General features: G+C 54.1%; 1 protein-coding gene across 5 annotated transcripts in view; it reads right to left on the reverse strand.

Annotated features, from left to right (window-relative positions):
* Nucleotides 1–25,928, reverse strand: part of LOC146236366 (putative E3 ubiquitin-protein ligase HERC1) — a 39,271-nt gene continuing 13,343 nt past the window's right edge. For 2 of the 5 annotated variants that reach the window (XM_084688004.1, XM_084688005.1), the window contains exons 20-79: nucleotides 25,746–25,860; nucleotides 25,457–25,583; nucleotides 24,989–25,169; nucleotides 24,426–24,723; nucleotides 24,177–24,249; nucleotides 24,031–24,079; nucleotides 23,508–23,734; nucleotides 23,220–23,417; nucleotides 22,951–23,071; nucleotides 22,589–22,829; nucleotides 22,292–22,458; nucleotides 22,027–22,188; nucleotides 21,847–21,944; nucleotides 21,633–21,731; nucleotides 21,364–21,531; nucleotides 21,007–21,246; nucleotides 20,795–20,878; nucleotides 20,437–20,662; nucleotides 20,078–20,348; nucleotides 18,985–19,784; nucleotides 18,560–18,773; nucleotides 17,690–17,859; nucleotides 16,848–16,931; nucleotides 15,708–15,894; nucleotides 15,112–15,248; nucleotides 14,614–14,822; nucleotides 14,237–14,505; nucleotides 13,987–14,039; nucleotides 13,704–13,901; nucleotides 13,367–13,532; nucleotides 12,083–12,332; nucleotides 11,687–11,912; nucleotides 11,322–11,593; nucleotides 10,772–10,899; nucleotides 10,481–10,605; nucleotides 10,136–10,354; nucleotides 9,850–9,977; nucleotides 9,392–9,591; nucleotides 9,123–9,237; nucleotides 8,829–8,960; nucleotides 8,556–8,657; nucleotides 8,259–8,432; nucleotides 7,124–7,408; nucleotides 6,930–6,995; nucleotides 6,447–6,572; nucleotides 6,184–6,322; nucleotides 5,872–6,053; nucleotides 5,553–5,708; nucleotides 5,253–5,375; nucleotides 5,050–5,152; nucleotides 4,645–4,814; nucleotides 4,330–4,462; nucleotides 4,045–4,208; nucleotides 3,773–3,942; nucleotides 3,390–3,555; nucleotides 3,216–3,292; nucleotides 2,874–3,126; nucleotides 2,521–2,673; nucleotides 1,961–2,266; nucleotides 1–1,802 (exon numbers count right to left, since the gene is read on the reverse strand). In XM_084688004.1, the coding sequence (XP_084544130.1) occupies nucleotides 1,617–1,802; nucleotides 1,961–2,266; nucleotides 2,521–2,673; nucleotides 2,874–3,126; nucleotides 3,216–3,292; nucleotides 3,390–3,555; nucleotides 3,773–3,942; nucleotides 4,045–4,208; nucleotides 4,330–4,462; nucleotides 4,645–4,814; nucleotides 5,050–5,152; nucleotides 5,253–5,375; nucleotides 5,553–5,708; nucleotides 5,872–6,053; nucleotides 6,184–6,322; nucleotides 6,447–6,572; nucleotides 6,930–6,995; nucleotides 7,124–7,408; nucleotides 8,259–8,432; nucleotides 8,556–8,657; nucleotides 8,829–8,960; nucleotides 9,123–9,237; nucleotides 9,392–9,591; nucleotides 9,850–9,977; nucleotides 10,136–10,354; nucleotides 10,481–10,605; nucleotides 10,772–10,899; nucleotides 11,322–11,593; nucleotides 11,687–11,912; nucleotides 12,083–12,332; nucleotides 13,367–13,532; nucleotides 13,704–13,901; nucleotides 13,987–14,039; nucleotides 14,237–14,505; nucleotides 14,614–14,822; nucleotides 15,112–15,248; nucleotides 15,708–15,894; nucleotides 16,848–16,931; nucleotides 17,690–17,859; nucleotides 18,560–18,773; nucleotides 18,985–19,784; nucleotides 20,078–20,348; nucleotides 20,437–20,662; nucleotides 20,795–20,878; nucleotides 21,007–21,246; nucleotides 21,364–21,531; nucleotides 21,633–21,731; nucleotides 21,847–21,944; nucleotides 22,027–22,188; nucleotides 22,292–22,458; nucleotides 22,589–22,829; nucleotides 22,951–23,071; nucleotides 23,220–23,417; nucleotides 23,508–23,734; nucleotides 24,031–24,079; nucleotides 24,177–24,249; nucleotides 24,426–24,723; nucleotides 24,989–25,169; nucleotides 25,457–25,583; nucleotides 25,746–25,860 (10,661 nt within the window). In that variant the 3' untranslated portion in view covers nucleotides 1–1,616. Of the gene's footprint in view, nucleotides 1,803–1,960; nucleotides 2,267–2,520; nucleotides 2,674–2,873; nucleotides 3,127–3,215; nucleotides 3,293–3,389; nucleotides 3,556–3,772; nucleotides 3,943–4,044; nucleotides 4,209–4,329; nucleotides 4,463–4,644; nucleotides 4,815–5,049; nucleotides 5,153–5,252; nucleotides 5,376–5,552; nucleotides 5,709–5,871; nucleotides 6,054–6,183; nucleotides 6,323–6,446; nucleotides 6,573–6,929; nucleotides 6,996–7,123; nucleotides 7,409–8,258; nucleotides 8,433–8,555; nucleotides 8,658–8,828; nucleotides 8,961–9,122; nucleotides 9,238–9,391; nucleotides 9,592–9,849; nucleotides 9,978–10,135; nucleotides 10,355–10,480; nucleotides 10,606–10,771; nucleotides 10,900–11,321; nucleotides 11,594–11,686; nucleotides 11,913–12,082; nucleotides 12,333–13,366; nucleotides 13,533–13,703; nucleotides 13,902–13,986; nucleotides 14,040–14,236; nucleotides 14,506–14,613; nucleotides 14,823–15,111; nucleotides 15,249–15,707; nucleotides 15,895–16,847; nucleotides 16,932–17,689; nucleotides 17,860–18,356; nucleotides 18,410–18,559; nucleotides 18,774–18,984; nucleotides 19,785–20,077; nucleotides 20,349–20,436; nucleotides 20,663–20,794; nucleotides 20,879–21,006; nucleotides 21,247–21,363; nucleotides 21,532–21,632; nucleotides 21,732–21,846; nucleotides 21,945–22,026; nucleotides 22,189–22,291; nucleotides 22,459–22,588; nucleotides 22,830–22,950; nucleotides 23,072–23,219; nucleotides 23,418–23,507; nucleotides 23,735–24,030; nucleotides 24,080–24,176; nucleotides 24,250–24,425; nucleotides 24,724–24,988; nucleotides 25,170–25,456; nucleotides 25,584–25,745; nucleotides 25,861–25,928 lie in introns of all 5 variants that reach the window. The other 3 variants (XM_084688006.1, XM_084688007.1, XM_084688008.1) reach the window with 3 other exon arrangements.

Consider the following 25,928-nt stretch of genomic DNA (forward strand, 5'->3'; position numbering starts at 1 on the left):
TTTCAGTTTTAAGTCAGAATTCCACTTTAATATATTTTTTTTTTCTGCACAAGCAAGTGTACACGTGTTCTAAAGTGCGTCACACTTTACATCACAACAACCAAAACAATCCATTCCACTGTTATGTAAAGATCCAGTTTCTCTGTCAGGAGCATCGAATCACTGAGTAAAAAAAAAAAAAAAAAAGACCTTCCTGGGAAAACACCCGATAATGCTTAAATATCAAAACTCAATTGTACACTATATAATAAAGCACACAGCACACAGCACAGTCACTGAAGCCTCAATACAGAAGGAGTCGGCTGGGTGTCTCCTCTCCACGCATGTTTGAAACCAAGCTTTAAAATAAAGAACTGAATGGTATACTAAGCCTGCAAATTCTAATCTATAGGTAGCCTATAGCTTGACCTTTGTGTTCAAATATGCCTCACATCCCCCCCTCCTTGTAGGGGAAAGCATTTGTTGTTTCACTACACTTTTCACAACTGCCAAAAATGCCAAAACCCATTGATCACATAGCTACAAAGAATTATACAGTACAGTACAGTTTTGGCAAAAGATAATCTGTTGAGTGCATATGTGCATGGCATTGCTGGACATACATTCATAGTACAGGTCAGAATACATTGTGTTTGTAATGTACGTGTGTCCCTTAACATGGATTGAGGCTCGTTGGCTTCCACACCTAATGACAGCAACAGCACTGACTCGTCTGTCACATCCGTCAAGGTGCTCCTGATTTGACTCTCAGTGCAGCCCAGTGAGTTTGCACCGCTTTCAAAAATCCACTGTTTCAATTAGAGACTTACGTAAATCCGACACACCGCAAACAGTCAAAAGAAATTCCAGTCGGATTCGACCCATTATCAGTGTGTCAACACTGCCTCACTCTCGCAGACATTGGTGTCAGTCACATGATTGCTTGATTGACACTTCCATACCACAGGCAAGTCACTCTGACATTGAGTTCCAAAGCCTGCAGCCTGACAAGGTCAGTATAAACCAGACAAAAAAAAAAGGGTGTATACTTTGTTTTCTACGTCTGCCAAGGACATAGTACCACAGTACTGTAGTCTACAACCTGACATAATGACAGGTCATGCCAACCATGGCAATAAAGGACAGAGTCATTATTCACAGCTTTTCTATACACAATAGTAGCACTGATAGAATCACATTTCCTCCAGCAGGGTTAGCAATTCTTGCCATTTAAGGCGATGTTTTAGTGCAGTTTTCCTTAAATAAATGTTTCAGTAGAGTATGCAACGTCTTGATAAAACAAAAACAAAAAAGAACTTGAACAAAGTCTATAGAACTCTGTACCATGCAGAAACGGCTTGAATCCTTTATTAACAGCAACAAAAAGGTATGTTGACAACCAGAGCACAGTTGGGAGGGAGGGGTCTCACCAGAACGCACTCAAGTTCGTTGTCACCTCACTGGCAGAGTGCTCAGTGAGAGGAATATTGCACCAAAACATTATTATTAATAATAATAATAACAACAATAATAAGGAAAACAAGAGAGGAGTCAACAACAACAAAAAAGACAACCTGCAAGCTTGTGCTTTCAAGTAATGGGAGCCATGTTGACCTGTTCCTGTGTGTCAACTAGAGTCAGTACTCTGTGTCGGAGCCCTCCGCAGGCTCTGTGTTCCTTGACAGCATGTAGTTATCCATGTCTATAGAGGGACAGTTGTGGATGGAGTAGCGTAGGCGCTCAGCTAGTATGGCCTGGCTGGTGTAGGGAGGTAGGCGCAGCTGGAAGAAGCACGTCTGGGCGGTGGGGAGACCATTGATGGGCTGGGAGGGGGGAAAAAAAAGAGGCGATATATTAAAAGCTCAGATTCAAGATCCGTCATGTTTTCTTGTGGTACCAAGTATCCCTCTCTGGGGTTGTGATTGGTCCTCGGGCTTCCATGGCTTATGAAACGTGCGAGTGTCGGTAAACAAGGTCTTACCCTGTCCACCTTGATGATCTGGAACTTCTGAGTGATGTCGGCAGGGTTGGAGGGCAGCCTGGACCGGCCCGATACGAAGCGCAGGAAGAGCACCCTCTCCTCATTGGTGAACTCCTCGAGGCTCTGCCACAGCCAACCAACCAGCTGGTGGCCATCGGTGATGTCACGGTAGCGCACCACCTTCTTCAGCATCTCCACGGAGACCTCCGGCAAGCCGCAGACCAGCTGCTCCAGCTGCCGAGCCGTGAGTAGGGAGAGGAGGGGCACAGGGATGATGGTGGACATGCCTTCTCTCACTGCTGCCACCTGCAGGACATAGCAACAACAGCTTGGTTTGCTCGGGTACACAGCCGGTTCATCTGGGCTCGCAGAGATAGGGCTGGGGCAAATGGCCGGGTTGAAAAAATGGGATGGGGCGGAGTAAAAAGATGATGTCAGGCAGTCGTGTGTATGACAACCACGAGGGCCACAACAACAAAAACAAGCCACAACAAAAACAACAACAAAACATGAAGGAGGACAACACCTCACAATGCCAGGGCACATTGCGAGCCTGCTACCTGTCTGTCCATCTCGTGCAGCCTGTACTCCAGAGCCCTCTCCACGTACTCCGTCCTGTTGGAGAAGGTCAAGGAGATGTGCCGGCCTCCAGGGACCACCGGCACCAGCGTCCCATCAGCGCTGTGGGCCACAAACGAGTCCAGGGGAATCATCTGCAGGTGCGTAGGGAGGAAGGGAAAGAGAGAGAGAGACAAAGAGGCAATGGAGAGGAGTTACAGAAGAGGGGAGAAGATGGCAAAGGAGATGGGGAACAGAAACAAAGATAAAAAAAACTGAAACCTTCCTTTCTGGGATACTACTTGCAAGCTGCTCTCGTCCTAGCGACCCTAGCCTTCCTCTCCCTTTCTCTCACCACAGGGAAGTTGTCCTCTGTGATGCCTGTGTTGTCCAGGTGCAGGATGCCTAGCAGGGAGCGGTAGGTGAGCAGGTCCACCTCCTCCAGGTCAGCGCCGCCCAGGGGGATGGAGCACAGCTGCTTCCACACCCACGGGGCCAGGTGCAGGTCCAGGGGCTTCTTGGTGCGGATGGCCACCGCCATCAGGATCCCCAGGAAGCGGAACTGGACCATGTACTCTTCAGACACTGCCCCAGGGTTCAGCAGGAACCTATTACAGAGGAGGCAGATCAAAAAAAGCTCTAAATTACAGGCAGGGCGGATATGGGTTTGGGTCGTGGACTCAAGAGGCTACAGCACCTGTCAGTGTTGCTGCCTACGTCGGTGGAGGTGTTGGGGGTGTGGATGAGCAAGTCGACCACGCCAGACTCTAACTCCTGGGCACAGAAACAGTGATAGGATTACGTCAGATCGATTCGCCGGTTGATGAGCGATCCGACAGCCTCGACCCTGCCGGGCGGGCCTTCCTCCTACCTGGCACATCTCCGTGATGGTGTCGTCAAACACCCCGCCCGCGTCGTCGGCCCCCTCCCCCACCAGCTTCACCTTCCAGGCCCGGGACGGCAGACGCAGCTCCAGGGGATTGAGGCTCACCACCTGCCTGGCGATCTGCACGAAGATGGGCTTGCTGGAGCGGCCCCTGTTGGGAGGGGAGGCACGGATGCAGAGGGGGATCAAAGAGATGGGATCAGGCAGACATGAACAGAATAAGCCGTGTGAAATCAGGGATATAAGGCGGTTGTACAGTGGGACCCGGCTTATTGGATCCAAGTCGCAGGACCCAGGTGTGTAGGACCCAGGGGTGTGTGTAACCCCGGGGTTACGGGACACGGGGGTTTTGTGTGCGGTCCATGTACCTGGTGGAGATCCTCTTGACGGTGATCTGGGGTCCGTAGGTCTTGCCCTGGGTCATGGTCCTTCCGATGGAGCGGACCAGGGGCAGGGTGTTGACCTTGGGGGACAGGAGCCCCCTCAGCTGGCCCTGGACGATGGCTGCCGTCCCTGAGCTGTAGCGGGATGACGACAGCTGGAGGGAGCGGGGGAGACGGGGTGAGAACCTGACAACGCGCAAGACATCAGGAGGGCACCTGCACTGACTCGACCGCGCGCCTCTGGAGCGTGTGCTCACCTGGTTGCGTGGGTCCAGGTTGAGCAGTCTCCAGGACTTGTACATGAGGTCGGAGAAGTGGAAGAGGACCCGGAGGCGCGTGTTGAGGACCTTGGGGCTACAGTCCTTCAGAGCGTTGTACTGAGGAGGGATGCTCTGGGGCAGGCCCAGCTGGAGGGAGGCACCTGGGGAACATGGTTTCCACACACACAGAGTTAACCATGCATGGAGGCTAGGCAAACACAAACACAGTGGAGGGCATGTGTGCGTGTCTGTGTTTGCCAGTGTCCATGGTCCTGTGTGTACCTGAGGCCTTGGCGGAGGGCGTGGTCCACGCTGAGCTGTGGCAGCGGCCTGCGGAGATCTGTCGAATGCTCTTCCCCTGAAGAGCTGTGGCCAGGCTGGGCTCCTTCACTGGGTTGGAGTGGCCCAGACCCAACTGAAACACACACACACACACACACACAGGTACACACACACAGGTACACACACAGGTACACACACACAGGAACACACACACAGGAACACACACACACGAACACACACACACACACAAAACTAGAATAAAGCAGCAAACTCTGTGGCTGTGTTTCAGTGTGTCCCGGTCAGCTTGGTTCGTACCTGCCCCTCACAGTTGCAGCCCCAGGCGTAAACATCACCAGTGGAGGAGAGGGCCAGGACGTGCTCACAGCCCACTGCGATGTCCTCCACAAACACCCCCTCCAGCGCTGGCACCAGCTGGGGCCGGCTGTGGTTCTTTAGCATGGAGTCTGGCAGGCCAATCAAACGCTCTGAGGGGGAGAGACACATGAATATATAAGACTCTGACTTGTTTAGGGTGCTTCTATATATACCAAATGGTTCACTTTTTTATGCCGGAATGTGTTGGGGAATATGTAGGCGTCGCAAGCCTGTGTGACATGTGACCTGTGTGACCTGTGTGACATGTGACCTGTGTGACATGTGACCTGTGTGACATGTGACCTGTGTGACATGTGACCTGTGTGACATTCATGCCATGGCTACCTTGCCCAAAGGTGTACACGTGTCCGTCATTGGCCAGGACCACCGAGAACTGGGTTCCACAACCAACTTTCCTGATTCCCTTGTTACACAGAGGCTCCACTTTCTATAAAACAACACAGTCTCATGTTGTGAGTGGGAGGGTTCTGAAGGTTCTGAAGGTTCTGAAAGGCCGTGGTGATAACAGTGTGAGGAGGAGGCTGTACCTGAGGGTAACACTTGACAGTGCAGAGCCCTGTGCCCAGTTTGCCATAGTCACCATCTCCAAACGCCCATACGGTCATGCCGTCAGAGGACAGCACGAGAGTGTGGTTGATACCGCATGACACCTGGAGGGGGGGGGGGACGTCTTTATAGTCACACAAGCAGTGGATCTGAACGAGCACTACTGTGGCTACACATTGTGTCATTTTTACTGTCTATATCAAGCTTATGGATCCTCAAAGACAGACCCCCCTCCCCCCCCCCCAAGACAAGACAGGGAGGGTGTCCTGCTGGAGTCTTACCTGCCCTACGTGGTAGCCCTCCAGCGCTGCCACCCTCTCAGGCAGCATCTTGTTGGAAGTTGACCTTTGACCCAGGCGGCCCGAGTCTCCGCTGCCGAAGGTGAACAGCTTGCCATCGGCCGTGACCACGGCAGAGTGCTTGAACCCACAGGCCAGCTGGGGGGGCAGGGTGAAAACACCACATCAGTTACGCGATGGTACACCCAAAACCAACCTCCAATCTCCACACGCTTTTATTTTGAAATGTAAATTGAAGACGCACGCACAAACACACATCCTAAAATAGACAACAAAGCTTTTGAAAGTGTCCTGTCGTCACCTGCACCACCTCCTCCCCCTGCAGAGCCTCGATGTGTTTGGGCCTCCGCTGCCTCTCGCTGTTCCCGTGGCCCAGCTTGCCGTAATCGCCATCCCCCCAGCTGAACACCTCCCCAGTCTCTGTGAGGGCCAGGGAGTGGCCGTCAGAGCCGCATGACGTCACCAGCTGGGTCACCACGTAGCCTGCAGGGAGGGGAGGGGGGGCGGGGGCCAGGGGGGGGGGGGCGTGGTTTAGACGAGAGAATCACCACTGTTCAGACATCGTAGCCACAGGGGTACACAAGAAGACATCCGCGTGGCCAGATGTTATCACCTTGCAGGGCAGAGATGATGGTAGGGGCGTAGAGGTCGTCAGAGTTGCCCTGGCCCAGTCTGCCGTAGCTGCCCTCCCCTACGGCCAGCACCGTCCCGTTAGCCTGCACCAGGAAGGTGCAGTTCTGCCCACACACAACCTGCCACAGCAGCACACACACACCGTGGGTCACTCACTGGCCAATGGGAACGGTGTCTCCTACTCACACCCTGGGATCGAGTCACATGACATTACAAGAGCATGGGCATTGGTGTCTGTGGCACCTGCTGTGTCTGGGACAGAGAGGGGGCGAGGGTGGGCACCATGAGGTTGGTCCCTGCGTCTGCCAGCTGCCCGTGGCGGCCGTTGCCCCAGAGGTACACCTCGCTCTTCCCGCCGTGCTGCCAGTCCTGTCGGGAACACATCGAGAAGCAGACGCTAAGCTAGCTAACCCATGGCGGCCCGACACGAGGAGCCAATGCAGGCAGGAGCTGTTTGTGGAAGCCCTCCGGCATTGGGAGCGTGAGGTGTGGAATGACTCATTTGGAACTCTGAACCATAGCAACGTGAACTATCGGTGACGAATAGCCCGCCTTGGGCAGGCCGTTGTCAGTTCCAATAGATGGGAACTGGGACACTTCATTTGACTTATGTACAGACAGAATGTTGTGAAGCGGAAACATTCAAGTGAAATAAAAGCAAGCATGACTAAGCTCATACTATTTGTATATGTGAGATAAACATGATTTATGTGACAGATGCCTTACCTCAGGTCTGGTGGTGGCCCAAGACATTAGCTGTTCGTCCATCATGAAACTCCACTTGCTGTTGTCCTAGTGACAAAAAGAGAAGCTTGCCAACAGGAAATTGTAAATTTGTCTCTAGATGCTGGTTGCCCCCCTCCCTGCTGAGGCACACACACACACACACACACACACACACACGTCACAGATGCAATTACCAAGGGTTTGGAGATCTCAGTGGCGCCCGCTTCTTGGAACTCGGGAACAGTGAAGGATTCTGGGAATGCGACTCCCCTTGCGATAGCCTCGGCTGTCCTCACGGTGGTAGCGAAGGTGGAGAGCCACGTCCACTCCTGGGGACAGGCGTGCGTGTCCGGGCCGGCGTGGTGGGGGGGGCGGGGGCTGCGACACAAGTGCTGCTCCAAAGACAGCCCCACTGTCAGAGAGGCCAGGCTCTGGAGGAAGGGGCTGTGGACCAGCTGGTCGCCCGCCATCACATGGCTCTGCCCAATGGAATGACACACACACACACACACACACAATACAAAGGGACAAACACCCACAGACAGACACAGATCACTGATCAGTCCTTAAGACCCAGCGAGGTGGCAAACTACTCAGCCACTGTGAGTCATTACCCCTGGGACCCATTAACCTTGTCTAGAGAAAGAGAGATGGGGGACAAAGGGAGAGTGAACAAGAGCCAGAGAGAGAAAGACAGAGAGAGAGAGAGAGAGAGAGAGAGAGAGAGAGAGAGATAGAGAGATAGAGAGAGAGACAGAGACAGAGAGAGAGAGAGAGAGAGAAAGACAGAGAGACAGAGAGAGAGAGAGAGAGAGAGAGAGAGAGAGAGAGAGAGAAAGACACAGAGAGAGAGAGAGAGAGAGAGAGAGAGAGACAGAGACAGAGAGAGAGAGAGAAAGACAGAGAGAGAGAGAGAGAGAGAGAGAGAGAGAGAGAGAGAGAGAGAGAGAGAGAGAGAGAGAGAGAGAGAGAGAGAGAGAGAGAGAGAGGCACAGACAGAGGGCACTGAGCTGGCCTGATTGCATCCAGACCTCCAGCAATTTCACAGATACCAAGGTCGATTAGACGGTCTCTAAAAACACGTTACATAAAGTTACACAGGAAAAGAAATCAGGACAAAAAAAACAGGCAACAAGTCAACTCCCCAGATGGTTTGTTACACACAACCGTTTGTTACATAACCATCTGGGGAGTCGCACTCGGAAACGAGGACAAAAATCAAACGTGGCTGGATTCTGACATTGTTGTGCTCCCTTGAATCCAGCTGTGTTGCAAGGTGAGTGAACCTCCTGTTCCTATGGTGCAGTGAGTAAGGCGGGCAGCACCCACCCTCTCGTAGCTGTACTGTTCATGCAGCAGGACGGGGAGCCTCTCCAGGAACACAGCCATGCACGGGGCCCGGCTCAGCCCCACGATGCCCTGGGTCCTCAGTACAGTGCGACAGGAAGCCAGCACGTGATTCTGGGACATCCAGTCAGTGTTGCAAAGGATCAACAGAACATCCTAGAAGAGGGGGAACATGTCTTCTATAGGGAAATGTCTTTCTCCTTTGGGTTTCTAAACACAGCGTTTTAAGGCATTCTTTTTTATTATTTACCTCGTAATATTTGTTAAAATGTACTTTACCTTTGACCTCCCGGAGCAGGCAGCCACCCCTACATTTGGTATCCAGGTGGTATTGACCACTGAGCCCAGGCCTGTCACCACAGTCTGAAGGACTGAACCATCCTTTTGAAAGGGAGTGGGGTGTTAAAACAGGGATGGATTAGGACATACTGTAGGACACTAACACTATAACAACACTAAATCTGCTTCTTAGGAAAGTAGAATGACAGTTTGGTGCTTAGGAAGAGAATATAATGAGGCTGATGAATATGAAATTCATAAAGGAGGTCTCACCTGTAGAGACCAGATGTTGAGTAACCCTCCGATCCCTCCAGAGACCAGGGCAAGCCCGCTGGGGCAGAACGAGAGGGTCTTCACTGCTGTGATGTGCCCGCTCAGCCTGAACACACACTTTGCACTGCCCCGCTGAGGAAAGCAATCCCAGGCAGAAACACACTGGGTCAATGTCAGCCTAGATCACTATGACACGGTGGCACTACATATAACTAATTAATCCAACTGGTTCATTTAGTGAGTCAATGACACCACAGGGTTGTGTGTCGGAGACGCGGGTCCAGACAGACTGACCTTGACGGCAGCACTCTTCTCCTGGCTGGACGAACTGCTGAGGAAGTTGGGAACTGATACGCTAGTGCCCCCTTGTGGTAATGTCCACACATACAGGAGACCATTCTGGCAACCCCTAGGAAGACAATTAAAACGATGTAAATAGTGACTGAAAGCTGATGGGGGGGGGGGGGGGAAGAAAGGACGGTAGTGGGTAAAGTAGTTATGATGTTGATGTCTGTGTCTCTCAGCCTGTGAACTCAGCATGGTACTGAAGGTCCTCCACTCACGCTGCCAGCATGAGCCTGGGCTGGGGCCCTCTGCCCGCTAGCAGGCTCCACTCCACCACGTTGACCATGCCCGTGTGGAAGAGGGAGTGCAGGGTGGTCCAGGCGCCCCCCGTGCGCCCCCAGATCTTCACCACCTCCGAGCGGCCGGTGGACAGCAGCAGGTGGCCTGTAGGGTCCCACCGCAGGGCACTGACACACTCCTGGGGGAGGAGGGAAGGAGGGGGGAAGGAGGGGAGGGAGGAGGGAGGGAGGGAGGGAGGGGAGGAAGGAGGGGAGGAGGGAGGGAGGAGAGGAAGGAGGGAGGGAGGGGAGGAAGGAAGGGATGGTATAATTATGAGGACACGCACGCATACACTGAACACGTACACACATAACAAAAAACACTCAAGCACACCAGTCTGTGGTGTGCAGTCTCTAAGCGTGGATCGTGTCTATCGGGGGAAAAGTTGCTGACTCACGGGAAAGGCCGAGAGCAGCAGGGGCTGATCAGTTTCGTAGGATCCAGCGCAGGCCAATAGGATCTTGCCGTCGGGATAGCCCACTGCAAAGGGCTTGTCCACACTGTGCCAAGCCACACACTGAGGGGCTGGGGGAGGGAACAGAAAGGAGAGACGCAAGTCCACTAGGTCAATTATTCATGCCATTCTCATTTAAGATCCCATGGGACAAATACGCTTGTCGCGTTCCTGTGCCAGGGCTGTACAAGAGCGTTCGGACAGAGCCAGTTTGACAAGTCCTCCTCACCTTCTTTCCTGTGACAAAGGGTCAGCTCGGTGCTGTCGGTGTGGAGGTCCTGCAGCGACACCTGCAGCCAGCAGAGGGAGCCGTCCAGCCGGCCCACCAGCAGGCTCTCTGATGGGCTGTCTGGACAGATGCCCGCCTGTCCAGGGAAGGGGCTGGAGGTCTGCACCCAGCCCAGGGCCGTCACCCAGGACGCCTGGTTCTCCACGTGACCCTCAGTTCCTGGACCACCGTGAGACAAACAGAATCAGCATCGAAACTGCACACCATGTACTCAAAACGTGCACTACTTGTTGCGACGCGAAACCCTCCGGAGGGTCTTGTTTGAAAGGTCTTAAGCAGACTTACCGCTAATGGCCCAGATGTGGATGAGTTTGTTGTGGAAGGCGGCGAGGAGGGTTCCCCCCGCGCTCCAGTACACGGGGGAAACCAGGTGGGCTCCGCCCGCTCTCTCCGAACTCTGTCTGTCCTCACTGTGGGGGGGGGGACACACAAACATTAGATGGACAGCCAAAAGGCCACAGCTAGTGAGTGTCATGTGGGTCAGCTCCTGCCCCACTGTTGAGACTGGACCAGTTAGCGATGCTAGCTGGTATGTGTTGGTGGTTGGGTGTTTGTGCGCTGGATGTGGGGTCGGACCTGCTGCTGCAGGAGAGCGTGCGCAGCAGGTCTGTGCTGTGCTGGCTGACGTCCCACAGCCGCAGCGTCCCGTCCTGAGCGCCCGTGGCCAGCACGCCCTGCTCCTTGCTCCACAAGCAGCTGGTGACCTACAACACCACCAACACACACAGGTTAACACAGGCGTGGTGGATCTCAGAACATGGGGTTCTGACCGGGAAGATGTGTCCTTGTAGTAGCAACACTCAAGTTCAAGTCTTTGATTTGTCTGGTACACAGAACAACACAGGGTCAGACTGGGCACTGAAATTCTTAAGACAAGACAACACAAGCACCTGGCATAACAAAACATATCTATGCTGAGCTTAAATAAGTGAAACTTCCTAAATATACAGATAACAATAAATAATCGACTATACTAACCCTAATACTAAAACGTCCTAAATTACAGAAAACAATAAATAATACACTATACTAACCCTAAATGCACATAAAAGCAACCCTATAACCTATTCAGAATGACCTAAGTTCAGAATGACCGTAAACAAAATAAAAAGGATTGTTCTTTTACCCTGCCATGGTGTCCCTCCAACTTTTTGAGAGGACATTTGCGCAGGTCGCCGGCCATGTCGCTGTAGGTCTGGGGACGTGGGGGGTTGTCCCTCTCGGACGCGGCCAGGGCCTGGACCAGCTGCTGGGCCGCCCACTGACGATGCTTGCTGGTCAGCCTGGCGGAGAGGGCGCAGGCTGCCAGGGCGTTGGCCAGCTCCAGGGGCCCCACCCTCGCCCCAGCCGGGGGGGGAGGAGATGCTGCGCTCGCCGAAGGTCCCGGACTTCCCACGTCTGGACCAGTGAGAAACAACAGGGGGGGGGGCGGGGGGGGTTCAAATGGGGGTTAAAAACCATCCAACCTGTGCTGAGAGATCCTGGACATACCTTTGGGCTCTTGTTCTATCCTCTCCCCGCTGTAGCGGTAGCGGACGCCCTTCTCTGTGAGCAGACACACGAGGCTCTGGGTGACCAGGAAGTTGGGGGGGGTCATGGCCAAGGTCAGATCCCTGTAGTCTCGCTGCTGCTGTTGGGACCCCCCCTTCAGACGAGCCCTCTGCTGAGGGTCACTGATGGCCCCCAGGTTCATCCCTGTGGCCGCTGCAATGAGGTCCTACACAGGAAAGGTCAGTGTAGATACGAGCCTGGATGAAGCTACTTTAGAATTCTGGCAAATGACATGCTAGTTAAAGTGCTTACATGCTAATGTTTGTGTAAATGTACATTAATAGGTCTATGGGTTCATGCCGGATGTTTCTAGGTAGACGTGGCCGGTGTACTGACCTGTGTGCAGATGTCCACCAGCTCCCTGTAGGCACAGGCGCTGTGGGAGACCAGGCTGCCGATGGCTGAGCTGAGGAAGCTGAGGAAGGCTGAGCTGCTGCCCTCGCTGCTGGCCCCCCTGCCCGCCCCCTGCTGCTCCGCCCCCGTGTGGACCCGGCCGCCCGCCGCCAGGCACATGAGACGCACCAGGATGCGGATGTCGGCCAGGCCCAGGGCCTCCAGGCCGCTGGACTGACTGCTCACTGAGGCACTAGGTCACACAGGAAGTGAAAGAGGAAAAGAGTATGACACATTCAGTATGTGTTCCGTTGGATCGTTTTCAGCTCTTGAGCCAATGAGAATTGTCAAAGCCCAAAGAAACAAAGATAGGAATCGGAAAAAAACATTGCTAGATAAAAAGTAGGTAGGAAGTTAAGTCGTTAAGTAGTTGGTAGGTCAATATTGCAGGTACCGGTTGAGTAGGTCTAGTATGTAGTCATCAGTAGGTGAGTAGGTCTAGTATGTAGTCATCAGTAGGTGAGTAGGAAGATATTGAAGGTACATTACCAGTAATGTTTTCATACTTAGTTTTTAATTATTATTATTTTATTGTTTTTTTTGTGTCTCATTCTGTTCTTCTGTCTATAACTATGTGTTTTTATGTTAATACCTGTCTTGGCCAGGTCTCCCTTGAAAAATAGATTTTTAATCTCAATGGGACTCTCCTGGTAAAATAAAAACACAATCTAAAAATGCAGGTCTGTAGGTGGGTAGTAGGTCTGTAGGTGGGTAGTAGGTCTGTAGGTGGGTAGTAGGTGTGCAGGTGGGTAGTAGGTCTGTAGGTGGGTAGTAGGTGTGCAGGTGGGTAGTAGGTCTGTAGGTGGGTAGTAAGTCTGTAGGTGTGTAGTAGGTCTGTAGGTGGGTAGTAGGTCTGTAGGTGGGTAGTAGGTGTGCAGGTGGGTAGTAGGTCTGTAGGTGGGTAGTAGGTCTGTAGGGTGTGTAGTAGGTCTGTAGGTGGGTAGTAGGTCTGTAGGTGGGTAGTAGGTCTGTAGGGTGTGTAGTAGGTCTGTAGGTGGGTAGTAGGTGTGCAGGTGGGTAGTAGGTCTGTAGGTGGGTAGTAAGTCTGTAGGTGTGTAGTAGGTCTGTAGGTGGGTAGTAGGTCTGTAGGTGGGTAGTAGGTGTGCAGGCGGGTAGTAGGTCTGTAGGTGGGTAGTAGGTCTGTAGGGTGTGTAGTAGGTATGTAGGTGTGTAGTAGGTGTGTAGGTGTGTAGTAGGTGTGTAGGTGGGTAGTAGGTGTGCAGTTACCTGGAGGAGGTCTGGGAGAGGGCCCTCATCACCATGCTGTAGGCCAGCAGGATCTGGGCTGTGGACGTCACCCGCCTCAAAGCCTGCAGTCTGTCCTGGGGGTCTCGTAGCAAGGAGGCCTGTTCCCCCAGACTGAGGGGGCCCTTCTGCTCAGCACTGGCCGCCCCTGGGTGCACCAGAAAACAACTCAACCGCCCTGTTTTTCCTGCTATTCTTGGAATGATATGGTAGAATTTGTGGTGGGAAATCAAATATCAAAACATCCTGTAAAACCATGTTAACATCATCAATGGAACGGGCCCACCCTCTCTTTGCTGGGTAAATCCACTGAGGGTACCTTTGTGGACCAGGGCCCTCTCAGTGTTGCAGGTGGTGTTGACCATGGCACCCAGGGGGTCGGCCTCAGAGAAGGAGATGGGATCAGGGACCATCCTCTTCTCACTCAAGCCCAGGGGGCTCAGGAGCAGGCCAAAGTCCTCCAGGCCTGTGAGGCGCTCAGCGTCACAGTCCCCCTGGTGAGCCAGCTCCCAGTCGTCTATGGAGAGAACAAACACACACAGACACACTCAAACGTGCACTGGGGTAGCTCGTTGCCAGGGCTTGACCCAGAAAACACCTACCGTCTGAGGTACTGTCCAAACGACCAATCAGATCAGAGGCGTGGCCTTTCATCCTGAAGAAAGGCAAAACAAAACTCATGATAAAAATAAACATCCATTCATCCATCTAGTGCACACTACAGCACAGGTCTTCTGATCTAGACTTTAAACTGCGTCCAAAGAAATCTTGAATTTCTCAAAATTATGAAATTGCCACTGAAGTTAGAGCTCTGTAGTCTAGACTAGGCCCCATGGATCTTGGTGTGATCACCTGTCGTGCTTGGAGCCCAGCTCTCCCAGGTTGGCGGCCAGATACTTGTCCCTGCAGGTGCTGCATAGCAGGTAGTAAGGGCTGCCGGAGCCGCACTCGCCCCCGAACCAGCCGTCCACGTAGGCCCCTGTGCTGCGGTAGCCCCGCCGCCCGGCGCTCTGCCCGCAGCCCGGGTGGTTGCGCTTCATGTGGGTGTTGAACTGCAGGGTGAGGGTGTTGCACAGCTCACACTCCACCATCTCATGGTGCTCGTGGTGCTCCTCCCCACCCTTGGAAGGGGAAAGGAGGATGGATTAGGCGTGGACACACAGCCTGATTGGGCTGGCTGGCGGGGTGAACGCCCGACGTCGCGGGTTTGACCTGTCGAGTGTAGCTACCTCCACCATCCAGAGGGTGTCCCTCTCTGAGCTGATGAACTCCGGGGTGAGCAGCTCCTCGTAGGGCTCTTCGTGGTACGGGTCGTCCATGTAGCCCAGCTCAGACTCCTCCTCTGCAGCGTAGGGGTGCGTCTCCGCCTGCTCTGGCCAGTTTGAACCTCCTGGGTCCTGCCTGTACAAGGGAGGGATGGGGTTGGGGGACGGAGAGTCTAGTGGAACAGATGGAGAGGGAAAGATATAATTCAGTAGGTTACACGAGAAAACAATATTATCCTTTGGGTTGTTATTATAATAAAATTCCATATTATATATAATATATATATATATATAATATGGAATATATATATATATTATATTATATATTATATAATATTCCACAAGCCCTATAAAAGGCATTTTTAATAAAGAGGTTGCATTGAAAGCAAAAAGGGGAGACTAGGATTCGAAGTGAATGGTTCAGTGAACTAGACTGGAGTCAAGCTCAGCAGCGCTGCAGACCTGCTCTCCTGAAGGAGGTCCTCTGTCCCAGGCCTGACGTGGGGTGGCGCTGCCGTCGGGCTGGGGGAGGCCTGTTCCTAGTCAGGTGAACATCCAGGAAGTTCTCTCGCTCCACCAAGTCCAGGCCTGCCAGCAGACTGCAGAAAGAACCACAGTCATGCTCACCCGCAAGGCCGCTTGAGGGCATCTTAAGTCCTTACACACAACTCCTAATGCCACAAGATGTTTGTGATGCCTGTTTAACATACAGTAGACCAACATAGCTACAGTGTTGTCACAATTATAATTGCTGAGTGCTGGAATAAACATGTTTGATGCATAATTCCTTTGCCAGTGGTGGAGTCTCTGCAATGTGAATTGATGTGCCAAGGGGTGCATGAAGGGTTTGTGACCATCGTTACACGGCGGAAAGATTTGCTACGTCCATAACTTATCTGGTGTCCATAACTTACTCACAGTTATACACACTACAATACACTACACTTGGACAAACCTTCCACATAACAAGCTTCCATTATTAATGTTACTATTATTATTATTATAACGACTTCTTCTCAAAAGGCCATGTTGTTGGTGACTGTAAGCCTGGTCCTGACCTCTCGCTGGGTTCACTGCTGGGCCCCTCAGGACACTGCACAGTCTCTGGTCCATCGGGGGAGGGGGTGTCAGTGAGGGCCCCTGGGGGCGGGCCTTCATCCGTCAGCTGCTCCTCCACCAGGGGGTGCTCCAGCATCCAACTGGCCAACACCTCGATGGTGCGGGAGTCCACCTCGCCCGACACCCCTGCAATCAGAGACGTTTGGGTCAGGACGTCAGACTGGTCAAATGGAAGGATGAGTTATATTGGTCCGTGGGTTAAGGGTTTGGAGATTTGTGGATAAACTGAGTTTATAACAAGGAGGGAGGGCTGTCGCATCAAGCTGGGAAGTCAGAGAGGGAGGATTTGATCTAACATGGCTAGTAGATTAGGTCAAAGGGTTTTATGGTTTTTTTGTGCTTGCACGTTTAAAAACACTTTGAAAATCTGAATAGTGACAGACAGCAGACAGCACACACTGCAGACAGTAGACAGCACACACTGCAGACAGCAGACAGCACACACTGCAGACAGCACACACTGCAGACAGCACACACTGCAGACAGCAGACACTGCAGACAGCACACACTGCAGACAGCACGCACTGCAGACAGCACACAGCACACACTGCAGACAGCACACACTGCAGACAGCACACAGCACACACTGCAGACAGCACACACTGCAGACAGCACACACTGCAGACAGCACACAGCACACACTGCAGACAGCACACACTGCAGACAGCAGATAGCAGACAGCACACACTGCAGACAGCACACACTGCAGACAGCACACACTGCAGACAGCAGACAGCACACACTGCAGACAGCACACACTGCAGACAGCAGACAGCACACACTGCAGACAGCACACACTGCAGACAGCAGACAGCACACACTGCAGACAGCACACACTGCAGACAGCAGACAGCACACACTGCAGACAGCACACACTGCAGACAGCAGACAGCACACACTGCAGACAGCAGACAGCACACACTGCAGACAGCACACACTGCAGACAGCAGACAGCACACACTGCAGACAGCACACACTGCAGACAGCAGACAGCACACACTGCAGACAGCACACACTGCAGACAGCAGACAGCACACACTGCAGACAGCACACACTGCAGACAGCACACACTGCCATACCTGCTGCCTCCATGGCCCTGTAGATGTGCCTCATGGAGAAGCCCATCTCTAGCAAGCGGACTGGGACAAACATTTGAGGTCGTTCTAGAGATTGGGAAAGAAAAAAGGAAGAAGCAAAGTATAGAAAAATAATAGAAGAGAACAAAAAAGGTCAATGTTTTATAAGATGCTGAAGTTGCAGGCATGAGTGTCATATGATACTTCAGCCATGCTTTCACAGTGGCCTGCTCATTTGGTGCTCATATGACCAGAGCCTGGTTTCTTGAGTTAAGTGGCAAGGATAATCCACCCAGTGGTGCAATATATTGTTTTACAGCCTAACCAAACCAAATGTAAGGCTCCATTAGGAACGTTAAAAACATCCTGTCTTCAAACACCAAAGTGGAGTGGTGGTCCATGTTGCCTTTCAAGCAGAGTGCACAGCCCATCACGTTAATGTAACAAAACCCATTCCGCCATTCCACAAAACAAGCATTACTGTACCACATGCTTCTTTAGGAAGGTGTCTGGCAAAGGAAAATGAAGCTTGGTCTTGAATAGACAGCTAAACATCTCAGACCATGCAGAACAGACAGATGGCACCCACAGTGATATTATAGTAAGTACACATATATTATAACTGACATATATATCTGTAATAACTAAGACAAAACTAATTGGATAACAAACTGTGTGTTTATACAGTATCCCGTATGTATAATACACAGTGTAGACTATTTATTTCAATGAATCAAAATCTGGAGTTGTAATATGCCTCCTGAATGAGCTCCACGCTACATGAACTGACCAGCACCGTAGGCCTGTGGCGCTGAACAGTAAAAGATATGACTGGCTGGTCTTACCCACGCTGCTCCTGGCCTGCGTGCTACTGTGGCCCGGCTCCAAGAAGCTGGTCTGCTGCTCTGTGAAGGCCTCACAGGAGGCCGAGCTGGCCAGGCTGAAGCCTGGGTGCAGCATAGGGGGGCTATGGACCAGGCCGGCCAGCGTGGGGAACCGTGCTAGCACCATCCGCCTAGAGGGGGACGGGGAGGGGGAGGGGGGAGGAGACACACAACACAACAGGGTGGTAGAGCTTGGTAGTAAGGCACAACACTCATGCATAAAGAGAGCAGAAATACAGAAGGTCTGGATCCAGTGTGGGCAGGAACATAGCAAGGTTCTGGAACCCTGAGGGGCGTGAGGAAGCACACATCTTCCAAGAGAGCCTTTGGTTCCTCGCTTGTTAACGGAATATTTGCACTGTTCGTCGGTAAGTAGCACTATCAAGGTTTCCTGCGCCACGCTCCAATTGTTCTCGACTGAAGCTTCCCTGGCTCTGCCATTGTGGTGGTACCACCAGCTGTATATCTGCTCATGTTTGGGCCGGCGGTGGAGCTGGTAGTAGGTTAGCCAGATCAGCTCACATCAGACAGGCAGAGCCGCGCAACCACAGCCTCGGGAGGGGTTAGAGTGCATGGTCCCTCTCGCGCACACACACACCCACACACACACACACACACACACACTCACCCATCCCCTGGGCCTCTGTCGAGTTGATGCTGCCACTGTTGGCTGCCCCAGATCTGCAGCAACAACAACCCAGGTCGGTCAGTGACCACTGAGCTACCCTCTGAGCGTGGAGGGGGCCGGGGGCGTGTGTGTGCGTTCTCTCCCCTCCCGGTCCCTTCAAAGATCCCCATCTCTAACCCCCCCCCCCCCTGAGGAGTACTCACTGCAGGAGGTTGATGGGAAGGAAGGGGTTAAAGTTGTCCAGGCTGTCGGCCTGCAGCGCGGTGAGCAGGGAGGCGGCCAGGTCGTTGGTGGAGGAGGAGGCCGAGGCGCCGTTGGACTGGCCGAAGACGGCCGTGCCCTCGGAGCCCGTGCTGTAGAGGGACACAGAGCTGGAGGACTTGGACACGGGCTGGGAGGAGGAGCGGGGCCCCGACCCTGGACGAACACAAGCACACAAGCGCACCAGATCGACATCAGGGCCAAAACAAGACATCATCACCAAAGGCATCAGACATTCCTCCCAGGATGCTAGTTCAATTCCGAAAGGCATGTCATGGTGTTGTCTGTAGTACAGTGTGGAGCTCAGACCAGCCACAGACCTCAGACCACCCCGCACATTCCAACGCCGTGCAGAATAATATATTACCTTTCCGATCTTTGCTTCCTTTGTCTTGTGACCTGTTCAGTGCTCCCTTGTAGATCATGATCTGAGCTCTCTCCAGATCGGCCAGCGACACGCTCTGCCTGATGGGGCAAGGGCGGACCGCCCACTTCACCATGCTGCGTACCACAAACTGCAAGACGGACCTGAGCTCGGCGCCATCCTCCTTGGCCTTGTCGGGGCTTCTGGGCCCGGCGGAGGCCGGCTCGTGTGGAGCCACCAGGAGCTGGTCGGTGAACCTCCCGCAGCTGAGGATGGCGGCCAGGGACTTGAGGGCCCCCAGGAGGAGGTAGGACACCCGGACAGCTCTCAGCTCCAGGGAGAAGACGTCCGGCCTGGCCAGCTGGAGGGCCTGGGGAGGCGGGGGGCAGGAGGGGATCTCCTGCTCATCGGCCCCTTTACTGGTGGCTTTGGGGGAGGGAGGGGGAGAGGAAGGCTCCTCCTTATCCGCCCTCTGCTCGCAGCCCTCCTCGGCCGCCCCCCCCCCTCCTCCTCCTCCTTCGTGGGACATCACGCGGGCTATGTCCTCGTCCAGGCGCCGTTCCAGCTCGCCACGGGGAACGCCCCCCTCCTCCTCGGAGCAGCGTCTCCCCCCGGGGGGGCGAGGAGGAGGAGGGGGGCGACCCCGGCCCCCGTCCTGCTCCTCCAGCAGGCCGGTCAGGAGGATCAGGTCCAGCAGGACGGGGGGCTGGAGCTCCATGAGGGCGGTGACGTCACCCTGGGGCGCGGGGCAGGGCTCCAGGGAGGAGAGCGGCGTGTCGCTGGGTGACCAAGAATTGAGGAAGCTTGGTTAGTGAGGGGGCGACGCGCGCGGCACACGCAACACGGAGAGATGGGCGGAAGGTGGATGAGAGGGTGGGGAAAGGCGGACGAAATGAGAAAGGAGGAAAAAAAGGAATGGGGGGGGGGGGGAAGAAAGCAGGGAAATGAAAGATCAGAAGGACGCTCGAAGGCAAAAGGGAAAAAATGATCAAGACAGAAATCAACAGTCAACAGGACAAGCAAATTGGAAGTAAACTGAAAAAACGTAAAGATCTAAATGGAGGTTTCACACAAGCATCGTGTGTGTGTGTTATACCTGACAGAGAGATCAGCGTCCTCCCACTGGAGCTTAGCCAGGGGGCTTCCCTCCTTCAGCACCCCCAGCAGGGTGGCCCGACGGCCGCTGGGTTTGTGCAGGCACACCCCCCCCGCCCGGAGCCCACTGTCCACCCCTCCCATCACGGCCAGCGCCGGCCACACCTCCGCGCACAGGGCGGCCAGCTGCTCCTCAGACAGGCTGGAGGGGCCCGCCACCTCTGACGCTCCACCTTCCCCCTGGACCTGCTCCCTCTCCCTGTCATCTGTGCCTTGAGAACAAACACTGCAGCGTTAGCCTTCATCCTCGCCTCGGCTCGACGCTGCTAATATACTGTAGCCTGGGGGAGGTGTTCAGACCTTGCTTGGCGCTGCCCAGGCGGCCGTCCCTCATCAGGGGGCCGATGAGCTCCAGGCGGGCCTGCATGTGCTGGTTGAGGTGGGCCGTCCAGGGGGCGCAGGGGTGCAGCCTGCGGAGGAGCTGGACCGTGGCCTCCAGGAGCACGGTGGCCCTGGGGCTGCACAGGGGCTCCCCGGGCAGCAGGTCGCTGGGCATGCCTCGCATCTGCAGCTCACGCAGGGACACCTGGGGGACACAAAATACATTTCATTACTTGAATTGGTGTAAATGCCAATACCGATATATACAGTATATATATATATATATATATCTTTTGAGAACCAACTGAAGCTGATAATCTCAGCCTCTCGTTCCTACTTTCTCTCCAGGGTTACTGCTGTAGAACAGGACACAGGGGTACAGCTCTGTAGCATCCACACCCTCAAAGGCCAGCTTGGGCTCCTGTCAGAGACACGACGCATGAGCGAGCAGCCGTACAAGAAGAGACATGACACCGCCTGTCCCCCCCCCAGCACGTCCCCGTTAACCCATAGCCTCGTCTGGTCTCCCCTCGTCTGTGTGCTCCAGACCTTGTTGTTCTTGGCAAAGGAGATGGTTCTGGCCTCCATGTCCAGGATACAGGTGATGGTGTCTCCCTGGGTGAAGGAGGGCAGGGCCCGGCCCAGCTCCCCCCCGTGGTAAAGGCTGCCGCTGTACGCCCGGTACAGCCACATGTCCGTGGTGGTCCGGTGGTTGTAGTCTCTGATAGGCCAGCGCGACACACCGATGCACGTGCCCTCGTTGCCCTTGTTCTCCTTGGTAATGTAGAACTGGGGGGAGAGGGGTGACCACGTGGTCAGGAGGCCCAGTCAAGACCCGCCAGGTTAATTGACAGTTAATTGACAATTAACAGTCAATTGAATCCTTAGAATGGATGGGTGTGGTACCTTCCAGAGGAAGCAGCCTGACGTGATGGCGGTGGTGGCCAGGCCGTAACCCTTCCCCCCTGAGCCGTGGGAGAGGACGTTGCCACTCTCCAGGGAACAGCAGATCAGCTTGTAGGGGTCGAAGGAGAAATCTCCAATGGGGATACATTCATCGTCGCTGACGGCCTCCTGGAACACAACGATACTGTGACACCAACCTTTAACATCTCCGCCCCCCCCCCCCCCCCCACTCAATAATGGGGATATTGTTACAGTGACCAGCCTGCTACCTTGATATGGCTCTCAGATGTCTTTTCTTGATTCTTCTTTGTGGCTAACGACTCCTCCCACATATAGGCAGATAGCAGCCCAAACAGTTGATCAACAATCTTTCAAAAAATCAAAAAATCAACAAAAATAAAAAAGAGAGAGAGATAAACAGAAGTTAGTGAGAGTCTACATCCGTGTACAGGTGGTATACATTAGTGTTGTTTTTGTTTTTACCTGCTGAATCTGTGCAGAGTCTGAACACCCTGGTAACAGGCCTTCCAATATGTGGAATGCAAGTAGTTTGGTTCGGAGATTCTGAAAATGTGGCGAACCTAACGGAAACATCGACGTTGGTTAAGAAATACTTCTTCAAATCATTACGACAAAGCAGTTTAGCTGAGCATGAGGTCTCACCCGAAGTGCACTTGTGGGAGATAATCCTCATTAGTGGATCGATCCACTTGACGCAGGCGGACATCCTCTTGGTCACGCGCAGCGACAGGATGCGCCGCAGAAACACCAGGAAGTCAGCGAGCTGAGACTCAATGATGCGACTGCTCCTTGCCCCCTCAGTCCCTGCACGATGGACCACAAGTCCCTCGTCACCAGACCACACGCACTACATAAACATCTCCACAAAATGCACTTATTGAACCAGTCGGCAACATGTCCCTTTCACCTTTAGCCCGGGGCCTTCTGGCACCGCCGTCCGCCTCCCCCTCCTCACCGGCGCCCGCCTCCGAGTCCTGCTGCAGCTGGACAGAGTGCAGGAGACTCTGCAGGTGGTCACACATCACGTCCATCAAAGACTGGGACACGTCCAAAGGCAGCGCCTCTTCACAGGAGCTGAGCGCACACACACACACAACGCACGCAGGGCGACACACCAAAAAGAGATTTCACTTTGACTCCAAATATCCAGCGGAACGACTTTGAGCTTCCCCCGTAATCGGGACTCCTTCCCCCTCGGGCTCACCTGGCGGCCATAGCCAGTATCTGGAGCAGGCGAGCGCACGCCAGCTTCACCGCGCCGCTCAGCAGCAGGTGGCCCGAAACCGAGGCGGCCAGCCAGCGCTGGTTCATCAGCACGCACGTGTTGTTGGTCAGAGCGGACAGGATCTCCAGGACGCCGCACTTGATGACCACCACCAGGTCCACGGGCTGGTAGTTCAGGTTCAAAACAAACACCGTCGCCAGCAGCAGGTGCTGGGAGGACCCTGGGAGACAGAGAGAGGAGAGAGGTGAAGAGAGCCATGGGTCTACTTCCTAATGGGTCGGATCCCACCGGTATGGGACGTGACTGAGGATACCCGTGTGGCTCCATGTTAGCAGACCAACCTGTCTGCTGCTTGTCCAGCAGGACCTTCTGTCTGAGGACGCGCACCACCTGCTGGTAGAGGGTGTGAGCCGCCACCTGCAGCTCCCTCTGGGCTGCCATGGAGGCCGAGCGGGTGCCAGACTGTGGACGCACACATCCACATCCATCACTGACTTGGCATCGCATCGTGACATCACACTCACAACACATTTGGCTCGACCAACCAACAGACCAGATCGTCCGTCTAACGGTCATCATGTTAGCAGGTGCTGGGGGGAAGGGGGCTTACAGTGTAGTGCTGCATCTTATCATTGGCTCCTAGCAGACAGCGGGTGATGGGCGAGGCCAGGCCGAAGCAGCCGGAGAGGAACTGCAGCTGCACCGACTGCAGCAGGCCGGGGAAGCCAGGGGGCGCCGTCGAGCCGCTGCTCTTCTCCTCCATCTCCGCCAGGAAGGAGGAGATCTGGCACATGGCCTCCAGACGCATCTGAGGACAACCAGCAGGGTGAGGGCGGCCAGAAGAAACATCCGGAAGCCACGAGTAGTGGCGTGTGTGTGCGTGTCCCTGTCAGTGTACCTCAGCCCTCTGTTGCTGCTGAGCCATGGCGAGGGTGATGGCACTGGGGTTGGCCTGGCAGCCCTCCTCCCGTTCCAGCAGGCCATCGCACAGGAAGTGGAAGACCTGGCTAAGGACCGGCGAGCCGCCAGAGGCCCCCTGGAACGTGGTGGAGGTGGTGGGGCTGATGCACTGGCGCAGACGCTCCCAGGCGTCCTTCATGATGCCCAGGGAGCACAGAGGCAGACCTGGGGGTACACAGTGGTGGACAAGGTTGTGGGGGGGAAAGCAAAAAGAATGTTTGAAAGAGTAAGGTATCTGGCTAGCCCCCTGGAAAGAGCCGATTCCCTTTGTAGTGTTGAGTTACTTCTGCGGCGAAGGCAATCCATTGGCAAGCATTGGCTTGCGCATGTGCGAATGGGCTTAGCACGTTTAGTCACGTGACGTGTCCCGTTGAAAACGCTGCCGTCTGAATGGAGCTGGTGGATCACGGCGTTCAAGCTTCCCAGACAGAAGGGAGGAGCTTACCCAGGTTTCCACTTACCCATTTTATTCTTGAAAGACGCCGTCGAGTTTCTGAACTGGTCTGTTGTCTACATGAGAGAGGAAAAACAATTTTGCATGGATATGAAAATGATCCTTTTAGAATATGTTCACATTTCACGTACAGAGTTGATTACATCGGCTGACCTGTTTTCTACTTTCTGTGGTGAAGCGGAGTTCTGAGGACTTTGAACTGAGCACAGCCTCAGTGGAGGATTCCCTGAGGAAGATGGTGGAGACGAGTATAAAAAACACAAAATAAACACAACAAACCTCCTTTACTCACACACACACACACACAAACTATAATTGTGCTAGACATTGTGACACCATAGAGGACAGTAGTCACATTGACATTCCTAAGAAATGTTCCCATTAAATCCTGCGCACACAAACCTGGACCCTGCGCTCTCAGCCGGCCCGCTCTCCGCCTCCTGAGGCTCTTGCCACGCGGGCCGCACTCCCAGGAGCAGGAATACGCAGCGGGAGACCACCAGCTGGCAGGACGTGGGGAAGGACAGGCCCTCCTCAGGCCCCGCCCGCCTGTCCCACGGCCTGCCCACAGGCTCCCTCTCTGGGCTGCCGGGGCTCTCGGCGCTGCAGGGGAGAGTGGAGGTCCCTGACGACTCGTAGACCGTCTCGTTCTGCTGCAGCTGCATGGCCTCCCGCGTGGCCAGGAAACACTGCAGGACCTCTGGGAGACACACAGGGGACGGCAAGAGGCAAAGAGGTACACCACGGTGAGTCTGGGGAAGGGATCCGCACACTTGGAAGTATGAGGCTGCGGAAGTCGAGGACTGCTTTGCAGAAAACCCATTGTCCTTCGGACTGCTGACCTCCTTTAGTCCATGCCCTGCACCCACACAGCCCATCAGTTCTCCCCCCTTTCGGAGGCCAGCCTCAGGACTCTTATCAACCCACGGGACAGCCAAGCAGAGGAAGAGACGGTCAGTGTTTACCCGGCAGGTACATACTGCTGATGCTGGGTGTGTCCTCCTCCGGGCCCTCCTCCTGGTTGTGTTCGGCCGCGGGGGCAGGACGCCTCCCTGGGCCACAGAGCTCGGGGTCTTTCCCTGCCTGCTCCCCGGAGGTGCCCGCCTCCTGCCTGTCCTCCTGGGGACCCTGGGAGCCCTGCGAGATCTGGGGGGGAAGAGAGGGAAAGACAAACACCAGGAACGTCAGAGGAGGCCCTGGGACTTGGTTTAGATGTCCCTGACACCTACCAAAGTCGAAAAGGTACATTTCTTTGTGTGTTCCTGATTCTTTTCATTTAGGAGCGCTTGTACTCCTTGGGAAAATAGTTAGTGCAGAGGCCTGATTGGGATGCAGTCAATACAGGGCTTTACTTCCTAAACCTGAAGTGTCACCCCTCGGCCAAGGTCAGAAGTCACTGAAGTCACAGGGGGCACGTTGAAGTACGCCGGTACCTGTTTGGTTGCGGTCAGGGCCTGAGTGCTGGCGGACGTCACCGGCAAATCTTTGAGGGCCAGCAGTGTGTTCCTGATCTTATACACCATCTCATAGATCTCTATCAGCATCTCACACGGTTCATACCTGCCAAGGAGAACAGGGATGGACGTCAGGAACACCATGACGCAGTGAATATATCCAGGGGGAAAAGGCCAGAGAAGATGTATCGACAAGCCCACATGCTGTACGAAGCTAATGTCAGAACAGCAGGGATCCTTCTGAGGCCCTGCAGTAGCAGTGACTCACTTGTCCTGCCAGTAGGCTTCGTCCTGAAGGCCTGTATGTTTGAGCAGGGCGGCCAGGCTGCAGCGGCACGTGCTCTCCAGCAGGGGGTCGCCTGGAAGGCTGCCGCTTTCCCAGTCTGACGAAACAACAGAAGGGATCTAGTCCTACCTACATACACTACAGTACGGTCTGCTCCACGGATTA

This window comes from Hypomesus nipponensis, chromosome 22 (genome assembly GCF_054491055.1).
Source record: "Hypomesus nipponensis isolate SF chromosome 22, ASM5449105v1, whole genome shotgun sequence".
NCBI classification, from domain to species: domain Eukaryota; kingdom Metazoa; phylum Chordata; class Actinopteri; order Osmeriformes; family Osmeridae; genus Hypomesus; species Hypomesus nipponensis.